This window comes from Microtus pennsylvanicus, chromosome 17, assembly GCF_037038515.1.
Source record: "Microtus pennsylvanicus isolate mMicPen1 chromosome 17, mMicPen1.hap1, whole genome shotgun sequence".
Classification (NCBI taxonomy): Eukaryota; Metazoa; Chordata; class Mammalia; order Rodentia; family Cricetidae; genus Microtus; species Microtus pennsylvanicus.
This window is the reverse complement of record NC_134595.1, coordinates 46,516,483-46,529,879: the sequence shown is the minus strand read 5'-3', so window position 1 is coordinate 46,529,879 and position 13,397 is coordinate 46,516,483. Positions and strand designations below refer to the sequence as shown.

Sequence of the window (13,397 nt, the reverse complement as noted above, 5' to 3'; positions counted from 1 at the left end):
CTCATTTCTTCAAACTTTTTGTTATACTTCTCATCCATTTCTATAAGGGTGTTTTTTACATGTTGTTTAAGGGACTCTATTACTTTCATAAAGTCAATTTTTTCCTATTCTTCTGTGTTAGGGTGTTCAATTCCTTCTGTTGTAAGATCATTGGGTTCTGGTGTTTTCATGTTGTTTTTCAGATTGTTGGGTGAATTTTTGCCTTGGTGCCTGCCCATCTCCTCCTATCGATGCTATCTAATGGGTCTTTTAAAACAGGATCAGGTTTCTCTGCTGGCCAGGGGCCCTGCTTAGAAAATGCCCTCACTCTGTTTCCTGGCTCCCGCAGCGGGCCAAGATCCCTCTCACCACCCAGAAGGGTCTTCAGGAACAGGACCAGGCTCCCTGTTTGCCAGGGACCTCACCAACAAAAGGTCTACCACTCTACAGGCCAGCCACCAAAACAGAGAAACTCCCGCTGTCCTCTGCCCTGAGCTCCCGACCCAGCACCCAAACAGGCTAAACTGGGTGATCCTGCTGCCCGGCGGAAGGGAGGGGGATTGAAGGAGGCCCCTGGGCACAAGCTGGGATGGGTCAGGGAGAGAGAGGTCACAGCAGAGGAGGAGCAGCCCCAGCAGAGGGTACTAGCCCTCACAGGCAAACCGGGGGGTCAAGGGGGTCGGGGAATGCTCCCGTTTTGTTTCCTGTGTCCCGCCACGGACCAAGAACACTCTCCTCACTCAGGAGGGTCTTCAGGGACAGGACCAGGCTCCTCGTTCGCCCGTGGACCTCGCCAATGAAAGGCCTACCACTCTGCAGGCCAGGCCCCAAAAAAACCTACTTGGTTTAATTGTAGTGGGGCAATCTGCTCTCAGTGTGGGCTTCACTGTTCCATGCTTGGACTATGCCGCATCTGCCGTGTCTGAGCGCTTGTCTCTGCCGCTTGGGCCTGCGCATCTTCGCAGTTATCCGGATCAGATGGAGATGTTTCCTCAATTGAGACGCCTTCCTTTCTGTTGAATCTAGCTTGTGTCAAGTTGTCAAAAGCCAGTAGTACTGTATGCGACGTAATAACCAGGCTAGCTTAATATGAAACAGCAAATTTTAATGAAGGGATAGCTTACAACACCAGGGATCCAGTGATGGGCAGGAAATACAAAAAGGGGGACCATAGAATTCTGCTACGGGGCTTAGAATATTCTTTCTTCAAATAGGGGTTTGTTTAGTGTTATGATGGCTACATCTCAAACTGCTTAGATCAAGAAAGCGCTCTCTGGCCGGGCGGTGGTGGCGCACGCCTTTAATCCCAGCACTCGGGAGTCAGAGGCAGGCGGATCTCTGTGAGTTCGAGGCCAGCCTGGACTACAAGAGCTAGTTCCAGGATAGGAACCAAAGCTACAGAGAAACCCTGTCTAAAATCCAAAAAAAAAAAAAAAGCGCTCTCTGAACAAAATGGGCATTTTGAGCTGGGGTTAGTAGCTCTTGCCTTTGAGGCCAGCCTTGTCTACATTGTGAATCCTAAGCTAGCCAGGACTACACAGTGAAAACCAGTCTCAAATATATATGTGTTTATTATTAATTGCTATTGTATACATGTATAGTTGAGTATTATGGGTGCATGTGAGTGCAGGTGTGTGTGTGTGTGTGTCTGTGTGTGTGTGTGTAAGGGGGCACATGTGTGGAAGTAGAGGTCAACTTTCAGGAATTAGATGTTCAATTCCTTCACTGTTGGTTCCAGGGATGAAATCATGCCATAAGGCTTGTGCAGTAAGTGTGTTTACCCCCCGAGCCATCTCACCCATTTTTTGTTTTTTTAAATTTTGGCCTTGCAATCCAGCAATCTTGCTGAAGTTCCATAATCTCATAATTTATCTCCTTGCATAATTGTATAGACGGTGAATTGCCAACTGCCCAGGTAGATCTTAGAATCATTTCTGAGTGGATTGAGAGTTTCTAATGTAGAAATAAATATCAAGGCACAGGGCCCTGTGTTTTAGTAAGTTGTGGACTTCTCGGTTGAGTTGCTGAATGTGCCTGGTGCCGAAGTACGGGTTTGTTTTCCTGCACTTCTAGTGGGAAGTGCTTGGGGACCTGGCATTAGAATATAGTAGAGACCTTTACCGAAGGAAGAAGGAAGAATTCTTTTTTAAGACAAAAAGTACTGTGACAGGTGGACTCTGACCTTGATTGGCTGCCTATCAGCGAAGGGTTGACAGCTGTGGCCAAAGCCATTCCAATGCGCCGCACAGACATGCAATGTGAAGTGAATGGTGCAAGCCCTCCCTCTTCTTGCCCTCCTGGGGGTGCTGAGCTCTAGGACAGTTCCTTCTCTTGCCCAAAGTCAACATCCATGAGAGTAGAATCCAGACTTTCTCTGGCACGTCCTCTTTCTCATCCTCCTATAGCTCCAAACTCCAGGATCTAGAGCCATTGTTGCTGTGGTCCCATCCTAGCTGGAAGGGGTAGACCGTACTTTCTGACCATTTCCGTACTGCATGGTCTTTCCCATCCCACCTCCTCAGCTGGCCTCTGAGGACAGAGATGTGCTTGATTCTCTAAGCGGAGAGCAGTATCCTTCCCAACAAAGCCCCCTTGCTCTACTCCTACCTTCTCCGACAGTGACTGTACACTGTGCTAGCTCACCCTGCTGCCTGGCTCCAGGATGGTATTCACTCCCTGCTTTTTATAGCAGATTGAGTGTTCTTCAGCCCCTCCACAAACATGGCCATGGGATTACTTAATGCTCCTCAAAGCAGATTCTTACACTCAAAGTCCCTCACTCAGTCTCTCAACAGCTGCTGGGTGCCAGGCACAGGAACTGGGACATTCAGGTGAACCAAACAGACAGGAAAAAAACCTGACCTCATAGGTAACATTGTGATAGAAGACAGAAAGTAAATAAACTGGGGTTTTTCTTTTTTGATATGTTAGATGATGCCAGATGTTTTTGGGAAAATAAAGGAGGAGAGGGGGAGTCCCTGTGACAAGGGGTGGAGACTGGACATTAATGAGGATGCTGAAGACATCCTTATCAGAAGATAGTAACTGATGGAGACTCCCAGAAAGCTCAGAGCAGTCACCAGAATCAAGGCTTTCTGGATTGAGGGCTAACCAATTATAAAGGATCCGAGGCAGAAGAATGCCTGGAGGGTTGAAGAAACATTGTCTCCAGTGTGTCTGGAGACAATGGAGGAGGGAAGGAGTAGATGAAGAAGCTCAGGAGCTGGAGGCAGGACATATAGGTTGGTGAGAGTCCGTGAAGACTTTCGCTTCTATTCTGAATTAGTCATTCATTTAGCATCAAGAAACATCAGCTGTGAAATAAGAAATGCGCCGATCTTCTAGACAAGGTGGCCATGCACACCGGATGGCAGGTGGGACCTGTTCTCGGTCCTGGGTTACTAGGAGTGAACTCCTCAGGGAGATTGAATGGTTGTCTGTGCTTTTAGCATTGATTTCCAGACATAGAGCAGTTTCAGGCACACAGTAAGCCATTAATCAATATCCATGGAGTCATTCTCTTACTGTGCCTTTTTCCTAAGCATGCATTTGAGTGCTCTGGAGATGGCTCAGGGGGAGAAGTACTTGCCCCACCAGCGAAATAATCTGTTTGGATTCCAACCCCTCAGTCTATACCAAGTGACTTGAGCCTGTGACCCCAGCTCTGAGAGACCACAAATGGATGGATCACTGGAGATTTCTGGCCAGCTAGTTCAGCCCAAACTGGTAAGCTTATGGAATCAGTGGAAGAGCTTGTCTCAAAGCAGAAAATGAAGAGTCACGGAGGAGGGTACCTGACATTGACCTTTGGCCTCTATACACATGTTCCAACACATGCCCTTACACTCACATGTGCATGCACATGAGCATGCACAAACATACCACACACATGTAAACAGACACAGACACACAGAAACAACCCATCTGAGGTAGTATTCGTGATCTGAGTTAAATTCCTATTAATTTATGCTGTCTGAAGAAATGGAATACTAGCCCTTTGCTTGATCCAAAGGGACTTCGGGACATAATAATTTGATGTCACATCTCTGGAAGTGAATCACAGGGATCATTCTTGGCTGGGCAACAGGTGTGGCATCGTGCTGGTGTTTGTTGGCGGTCATGGCGGCTTTTCTCATCCCAGCAGTGACACAGATTCTGGGTCCTAGGTTGTAAGAATGAGGCAGCTTCACGGTGGTGTTCTTCTGGAGCTCTGTGAGGCTATGAGAGGGGTGTGGTGGGCATCAACCACACCCAGTGGCCTTGTGTCACAGGGAGGGTGAGCACATTCGCCTTAAGGTTTTTGACTGAACTTGAATTTAAGGCTGTTGACTGAGCAGTGTCTGATGTCTCTTTGAGGAACCTGGGTCCCTCTGAGGGTGAGATGTCTCAGCAGTTGGCTGTGACAATGGCGCAGAGAGTCTCTCTGTTCCCAGAATGGCAGTACTTACCTCAGTGACACAGATTCAGCAGCCTGACGGCAGCTTCAGCGTCTGGAATTAATTTCTGTATTGATCCCTTCTGATTTAAATGTAGTTCTGCTTTTTTTCCTTTTTTTTGGTGTATGTATCCAATTTTTCCTTTGTGACGAGGTCATCCTCGGATGATTTAAACGCTGATTTCAGAGACGTGGTGGTAACTGTCCCCTTTGCTCTTGCTAATTAAATTCTTCCTTCCCCTCTCAACTAGTTCTTGAGGTGACACTCATTCCACTAGGCCCTCCTAAAAATAAACTAGAAGCGAGCCAGCATTGTGACTAAACATGCAGCTCCCACCCCCAATCCCATTCTGTCCAAATATCAATCAATCCATCCACATTTATTTCTTTCGACGTTTTTAAAAAGCCTCGCCGTCTCTCTTGATGTGCTGGAAATAGAGCGGTAAGTAGGGCGCTTGAAAGCTCCTCATTCGCGGAGCTCACTTTTATTTTTTTTGTGGGACAGAGGGAAAGGGATTCTTTTAGATTCATAGTGAGGAAAGTCCTCACCTAGGGAGAGAACCAAATATGGCGGGGTAGAGAGCCATTGCAGAGTCTGGGAGAGAGACCACAGTCGGTGTACCAGCAGGTGTTTTGGCCCAGAGACCTGAAGTCCACAAAAAAGGGACAAGAAAGAGTAGGAGGGGCCAAACTCGGAAGGTAGGAAGGGGCCAGATGAGGGAGGGCTACATCTTCTTGGAATGGTATGTGGGTTTTACTTTGTGCCTATAGATTATAAATATTTAAAATTATTGACAGTATTGCTATTCTCTTCGGAGGCTAGCCCATCAACTCTCCGAGATTCAGAGCAGGAATCACCAAGTGCTAATGCAGCGCTAATGTGGTGTTTCTAGAGCTTCATCTGATTCAGTCCCTCACCCTCTTCCATCCGTGAAAGAGTCTGCTGGATACTGTGGGATGAGCATAATTAAGGAGAGTCATTTTTGCGGTGCAGAATCGCGGCCACACATGCTTGTCGTATGAACTCATTTGAGCAAGAGAATTGAGAGCCCCTTTCTGTGCCATTGATTTGGTAGTGGATTCTCTTCTGCAATCAGCTCCGAGAAGCTGGGGGTGTAGCTGCTGTGATTGAATTTTCCTGTATCATGGGAGTAAGCTGGAACTGAGCACCACAGAGCCCCGACCCTGGTGCCAGCTCCAGAGGAGCAGGCAGTCCTTGTGCCATTGTTCTGTAGTGCGTTTTCAAGTACCAGCCAGTAGCCCTTCAGAGGTCAGCAGTGAAGGGCTCAGATCAACATGGACACTAAGGAGAGACATAGAACTGCCTCTTCTTCCTTCTCATCTACTGAGACCCAGTTTCTCTGTGATGACCCTGCAGAGTGATGGGACCAAAAATCTCACCAAGCTCAGCTGACGTTCCCATGATGCTCTCGTCTAGCAAAGACTATCATAGGAATAGACAGCCCTGCAAACCATCAATTGAATAACACTATCTTAAAGATCTACTCCAAAGATCAGGTAGGAAGTTGTGAGATATAGGCAAGCCAGAAATTGGACAACCATTTCTCATTCAGAATTTTTACAAGGGTTTAGGCTATAAAAAAGATTCCAATTTAGATCCACAAAGACATTTGTCATGACTGGCAGCTGATAGTAAAGCCCTTTATAAGGGGTCTTATTTTAAACATTTTATCTAAAAAAAGTTCTACTCGATGTGTTTCTTAAATCTGTGTGGTTTAGGGTTTAGGATTGGGGTAGGCTCTTCCTTATCATGTTTCTCCTGCTGAGCTTCTGTTATCTGTAATCAGTGTCCACGGAAGCAAAGGATTGAGTGCTCAGAAGCAATAGTGTTAAGAGAGAAGAGCTGTAAGCCAGGGAGTGAATTTCCTACCAGCAACACCATATTCCTTGTGAGGGAATAACTGACCCATTTATGGTCTCCTTTCAGTTTGTTGCAGATCCATGTGCCAACAACCCTTGTCACTATGGTAACTGCAGCAGCATCAGCAGCAGCAATGGCTACTTCTGCATTTGCAACGATGGCTATGAAGGTCTTAACTGTGAACAGCCACTTCCCAGTATTCCAGCCTCTGGTTGGACAGAGTCCATGGCACCCAGACAGCTTCAGCCTGTTCCCGCCACCCAGGAGCCTGACACAATCCTGCCCCGCGCTCAGGCAACCGTGACACTGCCAACTTGGCAGCCAAAAACAGGGCAGAAAGTCGTCGAAATGAAATGGGATCAAGTAGAGGTAAGAATATCGTACGGCACATATTTTTCACAGAAGGGACCAGAAATGTCAAAACAATTCCAGCGGTTTTAATGTAAGCAATGAAAATAGAAGGCCTTTAAGTTTGTCACTGAGCAAATCATGTTTGCAACCTTACATCTGTCTTTACTTGTATACATGACTTTTTCAGCAGTGGGGGTTGAACTTAGAACTTTACAGATGCCAGGCAAGTACTCCAGCACCAATCCACTCTAGCACTGACCCCGCCCCCACTGCCCTTCCTTATTTTAGACAAGGCCAAGGTTGCTCAGGCTGCCCTCTGACTTGCTGTACTGCCCAGGTGGGTATGTGACCCCTAAATCCAGTTATGTGATGATTTGTGTGAGCAAAAAGAGATTCAGTAAAAATTAAAAATGAATTATTTTCTGGGATGATCTCTATGTACAGTTCTGTGCATTAATTTTGGAATTGGGGAGATAGTTCAATGTGGGGGTCACACAAGGCTGCCATATTGCAGGACCACACACTGCTGACCCAACTGCCATGAATCCACGAATGTTACGGTCCTGCCATGTCTCAGAAGATACTATTTCACTCCCCAGTCACTGGCTTTTACCATCTTTTTGCCTCCTCTTCTTTAGAGGTCTTAGGACATAGTCCAGTCCAGCCTGGAAATCACCATATGGCCTAGACCGGCCTTAGACTTTTGTGGCCCTCCTCAGCCTCCCAAGTGCTGGGATTGCAGGCTTACACTGTCACATCCTGCAATTCACTTAAAAGTGTTGTCATTAACATATGCTAATTGTACATAATAATGAGTTTGTTATGGTATTTTCATATATCTACATAATGTAATTTGGTCATATTTACCCCCATTACTCTCCCTTGCTCCCTCCTGTAATTAATCCCCTTCATCATCCCAAGTATCCCCTGTCTACTAACATGCCTTTTTTTTTGCACATGACCCAGTCAGTTTCACCACGGTTGCCTACAAGAGGACGGCTGAGAGTTTTTTTTATAGGAGCATGGGTCCCATACCAGTGGTCACACTACTGAGGAAAATGCCTCTCCCACTCCCTCTGTATTTAATTGTGTGTAGATCTTCAGGTGGATTGGACCCCATGAGCCCCTCCCCAGCCTGTGATGGGATGCTGATGGACCCGATTCTGTGTGGATCTTGTATATGTAATCACTGCTCCTATGAGTTCAAGTGGGCAGCAGCCATGTTGTACCTGAAGGTCAGCATTCCCTTCAGCCCTTCCTCTGACTTCTACATTCTTTCTGTTCCCTGGGCCTTTCAGAGCAGGTAAAATAGATGCTATATATTTGGTCCAGCATCCAACAGTACTTATTCTCAACATTTTGACCAATTTGGAGTCTCTGCAGTCACGTCTGACCACCCGTGTGAACTGGTAACACAACAGTGTGACTTAAAAATGTAGGTTTAAGGGCTGGAAAGGTGGCCCAGCAGTTGAGAATGCTTGCTGCCCTCTCTGCAAAGCTATAGGCCATAAAGTCAAAAGGCACTGCTTTTCCTTTTCCTTTAAGTCTCCAGAGATCTAGTTGTCCCCTTCACCATCAGGTGACAGTGTCATCACTGAACAAAGCAGAAGAGACACCGGACACAGCTTGCAGATTTTACTTAATGTTATTATCGCATACCGTGGCTCCTTCCAAGTAATGGGTCCTTTCTCTTCCAGGTGGTCCCTGATGTTGCCTGCGGGAATGCCAGCTCCAATAACTCTGCAGGTGGCCGCCTCGTGTCTTTTGATGTGCCACAGAACACCTCTGTAAAGTAAGAACTTTCTTGGTTCAAACCTGTTAAGAGCGATGCTATAGGCACAGTGTGTTGGCAGGTGTCGACCACGCATCTCGTGTGCCGAATCGTGAATGAATCCCACATAGGAACCTGACCTATGCCCCTCAGAAAGCAAGAATAAGGAGGATCATTGTGGGAGGGTTAGGGTCTGGTCAGCTGCTCAGGCACAGTAGGAAATGGGATCGGGCAAATCAGAGCTGACAGAGGAAACCCAGCAGCCTTAGGAAAGATTTGGAGTTTGTTATCTCACCTCCCAGATGACTTTTACTTCTCGAAATTTTAATGGTCCATTAGATTCAATTGTGTAATTTATTGTGAATCAAAAAAACCTATGTATTAGAACTTTCTCTTTCAAGGCAAGTGGCGTAGGGAAAGCGTTTGGTTCTATACTTAAATTGTTGAGTGACAGACTGCCCATTGTCTCCTGGGAGATAGAAAAGAGACAAAGGAAAGCAGCTGTGGCTGAGAAGCCATTTGATGTGTATGGATGATTTACATGGGTCCCAGGGAGGCTGGCATCTGCCCAGGGGCACACAGCTGGGAGTCCGAAGGAGCCAGCTTGAGAATGTTTCAGACACACTGACTAGCTGCTTTTTGCTGCCATTAATTGACGCCCTTCCAACTCTAGTTCCCCACAGTTCTCAGGGGACTTTAGAGGACAAGAGCCATGCGACTTTGACCAGCTGGTTCTGTGCACTGGCTCTCCATTGTAGGTATTGGCTCATTATCCACCTAGCCTGTGGGTCCTGACCAACTTTGCCTGCTTGGAGTTCCCAATAGTGAGCTCACTGACAATGTCTACCAGAAGGATCTCAATTAAACTGAAGGTAGATCCTCTCTACCTTCCCCACCAACCCAAGCAGTGAGGTCACCCTGACAAAGCTGCCTAGACAGGCCCGGAAGGTCTTAGAGGAAAGTCCCCCTAGGCAGAGGTGGAGTTTGAGGTGGCTCCCAGCTCTACCAGCAGGGGGAACCCCACGTTAAGTGTTTCACAGTGCCTTCCATAGCTGCAAGTCTGGAGGTTGGGAGCTGGCTTGAGGCAGACACGCTAGTTCATTGCAATTTTACTTGCAGTGGCGTCCTCCAGCTCTTTCTTGAGTTGGTCCTATTATCCACCATAATAACCTCATTCTTAGCAGCCCTCCTCTCCCACCCCATCCGGGGCTTTCCGCTTCTTCCTTTCTCAACAAATTTATGCCCTCTGGACCTCTCTTGGGTGGCAGAAATGGACGGAAACCTCAGAGTGACATGGGCTGAGCAAGATGGGAATGGTGTATGATTTGTGGGCACCCCAAATTCGAGTGTGGGCGTTATTAGCTCCTTATATCATAGTTTCACTTATTCATGAATCCGGTCATTCACAAAGATGTTATTGAGATCTATGCCACATTGGGGAGCTTGTACTAGAGGAGCAGCTATGTGGGGTCTGCTGACTGAGGGAGGTAGGACCTGGGTCCTCTAAAGTACAAGGAGAGCAAGCAGCTGCTGGCACAGTGAGCTGGCATCATAGGAAGGGACCTGGGGTCCCACAGGCTAGAGGCACAAATAATCCCTATGGGGAGAAGGAACACACATAGCTTGGTGGCCAGGCAAAATCCTATAGGTAGCCTGAACCCTGGGTGACAGGGATACAGATTCTGGGAGTGAAGCTGAGAGGGAGCTGGCGGAGGTTCACTGGCTTTAGATTATCCATTCTTCTTTGGAGCTTATCCTGCAAGCCTTGAGAAGATGGAAAGGCGTGATGTACTGCTCACTGTGATAGCATGGCTCGGAAGGATGGGTGGGATTGCAGTGTGCATCTAGGATAAACTTAAGCAGGATTCCGTTTACATTTATCTGTAGAAGAACCTCATCTGCGTTTTAGTATCATTATCATTAGCCAGATGGAGTCACTAGTCAATTCATGGTAGACGTTGAGCAAATGGAGGGGAGTAGTCGTTTCTGATAAGTGTGGTTACTTATAACTTATCAGGGTGCTTGTTTATACAGCCACTCCTTTGCTTTTCCTGTCACTTTGTGTGGAGGGACAGTCCATCTGTATTCTCATCTTGGAGCTGATGACTTGGTCCTAAGATGAATTTTAGCAAGGGTGACTTTGCATTGATGTGATTCTTGTTTTCAGAATTCGGCAGGATGCCACCGCTTCACTGATCTTGCTGTGGAAGGTCACAGCCACGGGCTTTCAACAGTGCTCCCTCATAGATGGACGAAGCGTGACACCCCTCCAGGCTCCAGGGGGCCTTGTCCTGCTAGAAGAGATGCTGGCTTTGGGACCAAATCACTTCATTGGTGAGTTATGGAAACCCTGTTTACCTCATATCTGACTCAGCCCCACCCTGGTCTAGTGTTTGGGAGATGGTGCATAGGAATTCTGCCTGGAGAATATGGGGTGAGTTCTAGACAGCTGCTGCATGTCCTCTGCTTCAAGAACAGTTTGAATTATCATCTGAACATCCTTCTAACACAGCGTTTCCAGTGTAACTTTATGTGGAGAAAGCATGGTTGCTGGAATCCAGGAGTTGTACTTTGAGTCCTGACTCAGAAGTAAGAGTGTGTGTCTGCTTTTTTGGGGTGTTCTCCCTCCCTCACCCATTGCTCTCCCATGCATTACTTCTAATTTGTTGAATCTACCTACTCTGTTATTTTTACCGCCAGGAAGTTGTTTTAATATTCCTCTGCCCTGCAGATCAAATGGTCTGGTTCTAAAGAGAAGTCATCAGCCTTCCTCCTGCCTTGCCCAGACACTTTCTTGCTCCTCCCCAGGACAGCCTTTCCCCTGGGTCAGTGTTCTCACTATATAGTGCCAGGAGGCTCCATCTGTCACCAGAGGATACTCTCTGGAGCTGGAACTTGTGACTCTAGCCTTTTAATGTCACTGACTGAAGACACTGGGGACTTCCTAACAGCTTACTCCATTTTGTATTTTCGATGTGGAGACAGAAGTTCAAGTTGAGAACTGCACACAAGCCTCTTGTCCTGATATTAGTACCTTCTCGGATCCAACAGTCCTCCCCTGGGGGTGGGTCAACAGTCCTCCCCTGGGGGGTGGGTCAACAGCCCTCCCCTGGGGGTGGGTCAACAGCCCTCCCCTGGGGGTGGGTCAGGCCACAGTTGTCTCAGGAGGGTTGGAGAGGTCACATGATATAATGTCTATGAAATTGCAGTGTTACAAATGCTAGGGTGATTTTTTAAATTTTTTTTCTGAGATATACTATTTTACACAGTGAATGTAAAGTATGGGTTGAGATTTATTCTCCAAGACATGCGCTCGAAGCAGACATTGTAACAAAGGTCAAAGGCTAAGACAAAATGTGCAGCTTTATTTAGTGATGCCCGGTGCAGTTTTCGTTTGAGTCACTTTCCTCTCATGAGAACATCCTTTTTCAAGCCCTGCCAATCCAGATAGGAGGAGTAGGGTTTTCTTTGGGTGAAGACAAGGTCCAGAGACACTTTGAGGAATATAGAAATGGCTAGAAAAAGAAGACAGGCATTGTATTTCAGGCCAAGGTTTGACCTTGTATCCTAGATAAACAGAACTTGGGTGCAGAAGTACTCGCAGAGATACAAACCTGAATTTTATTCCCTAGCACATTCGGGGGAACTGGTAGTTAATTCTGGATCTGTTGTAACATTCTATCTAAAAGGAAGTAGTTGGTGTATTGTGATAAAGAATTTCATGTTTCTATTATTTATTGACGTGTGTGATTGATCGGGGGCAGGCATGACACGTGTAAATATTGGAGGAGACCCCGGAGAAGTGGATTCTCTCCTTCCATCCTGTGGGTCCCAGGATCCAACTCAGGTTGTCAAGACTCTGTAGCACGTGACTTTACCCATGGAGCCATCTCACTGACCTAAATCCCTTTCGTGCATAGCGATCTTAAGGTCCCCCCTGTAGGGGAATAGTTGCTCTTCTGTGACAGAGAACTATCTAGCATTTCAAGAAAGCACACGAAGTGTCTCCACACTTTAAAATGTCATTGATATTATAAGAAGATATGCATTTGAAATATTAGCTGACATTTCTTGTCACTCTGTAGCATTACTACAGGTGGAGACTGATATTGGAAGTGTGGGTGGGGCTTAGTACTGAGGGACTCACTAGTGTTATTATGGATTTAATCTTTGGAGAGGGGAGAGATTTTATGAACTTGTGTATTATTTGAGTTCATGTTACCAATGAAAGATTCATAGAAAATATTTCTCATTCAAATGCAAAAGGGATAATATAAAAATTAACTTCATAAGTTAATAACTAAGGGACACTTTCCTTCAGATTATACTTTAGGTCATTGATTCTCCACCTTCCTAATGCTGCAACACTTACAGTTCCTCATGCTGTGATGACCCCCCAACCATTGCTACTTCGTAACTGTAATTTTGCTACTGTTATAAACTGTAATATACATTCCCGATATGCAAACTATCTGATAAAAGGCCCCCAAAAAGATAGTGGCCCATACATTGAGAATCCCTGCTTTAGGGTCTCATGAAGAAATATTTCAGGTAACATTTTCTCCATACACCATTTTGTTCCTTTGGTGTCAGAGCTTAGCTATGACAGAAATACCACTTACCAGGGTAGGGGCATAGGGACCAGAAAATTAGTAAAGGGATGCAAATGAAAATAATAAAACAGAAAACTTAGGATAGTATCGGGAAGGAGTTCCAGCGAATACTGAAATTTACCCACATTTAATTTCCAATTGCTTAAAATACCCCTAACCCCAAAAGGTAGGAATAAGATTTAAAAAAAAACCAAAAATGCATTAATATGATACAAGGAAATGAACATACCAATTGAAGGTTGCAGGCTACATTTTTAGGTAAACATTTGTTGTTAGAACAAGACAAGAAACACTCACACTCTAGACCAAAACATTCTGTAGGCAAACCATGCCCTGGGTAGAATCCAAAGTCATATCCTTAAGGGA

General features: G+C 46.1%; 1 protein-coding gene across 1 annotated transcript in view; it reads left to right on the top strand.

Annotated features, from left to right (window-relative positions):
• The window catches only part of Dner (delta/notch like EGF repeat containing), a 280,000-nt gene that overhangs the window by 108,516 nt on the left and 158,087 nt on the right, over positions 1 to 13,397 (top strand). Inside the window, exons 2-4 of the mRNA XM_075951627.1 lie at positions 6,363 to 6,665; positions 8,345 to 8,439; positions 10,586 to 10,752. Coding sequence (XP_075807742.1) covers positions 6,363 to 6,665; positions 8,345 to 8,439; positions 10,586 to 10,752 — 565 coding nt within the window. The remainder of the gene's footprint in view (positions 1 to 6,362; positions 6,666 to 8,344; positions 8,440 to 10,585; positions 10,753 to 13,397) is intronic.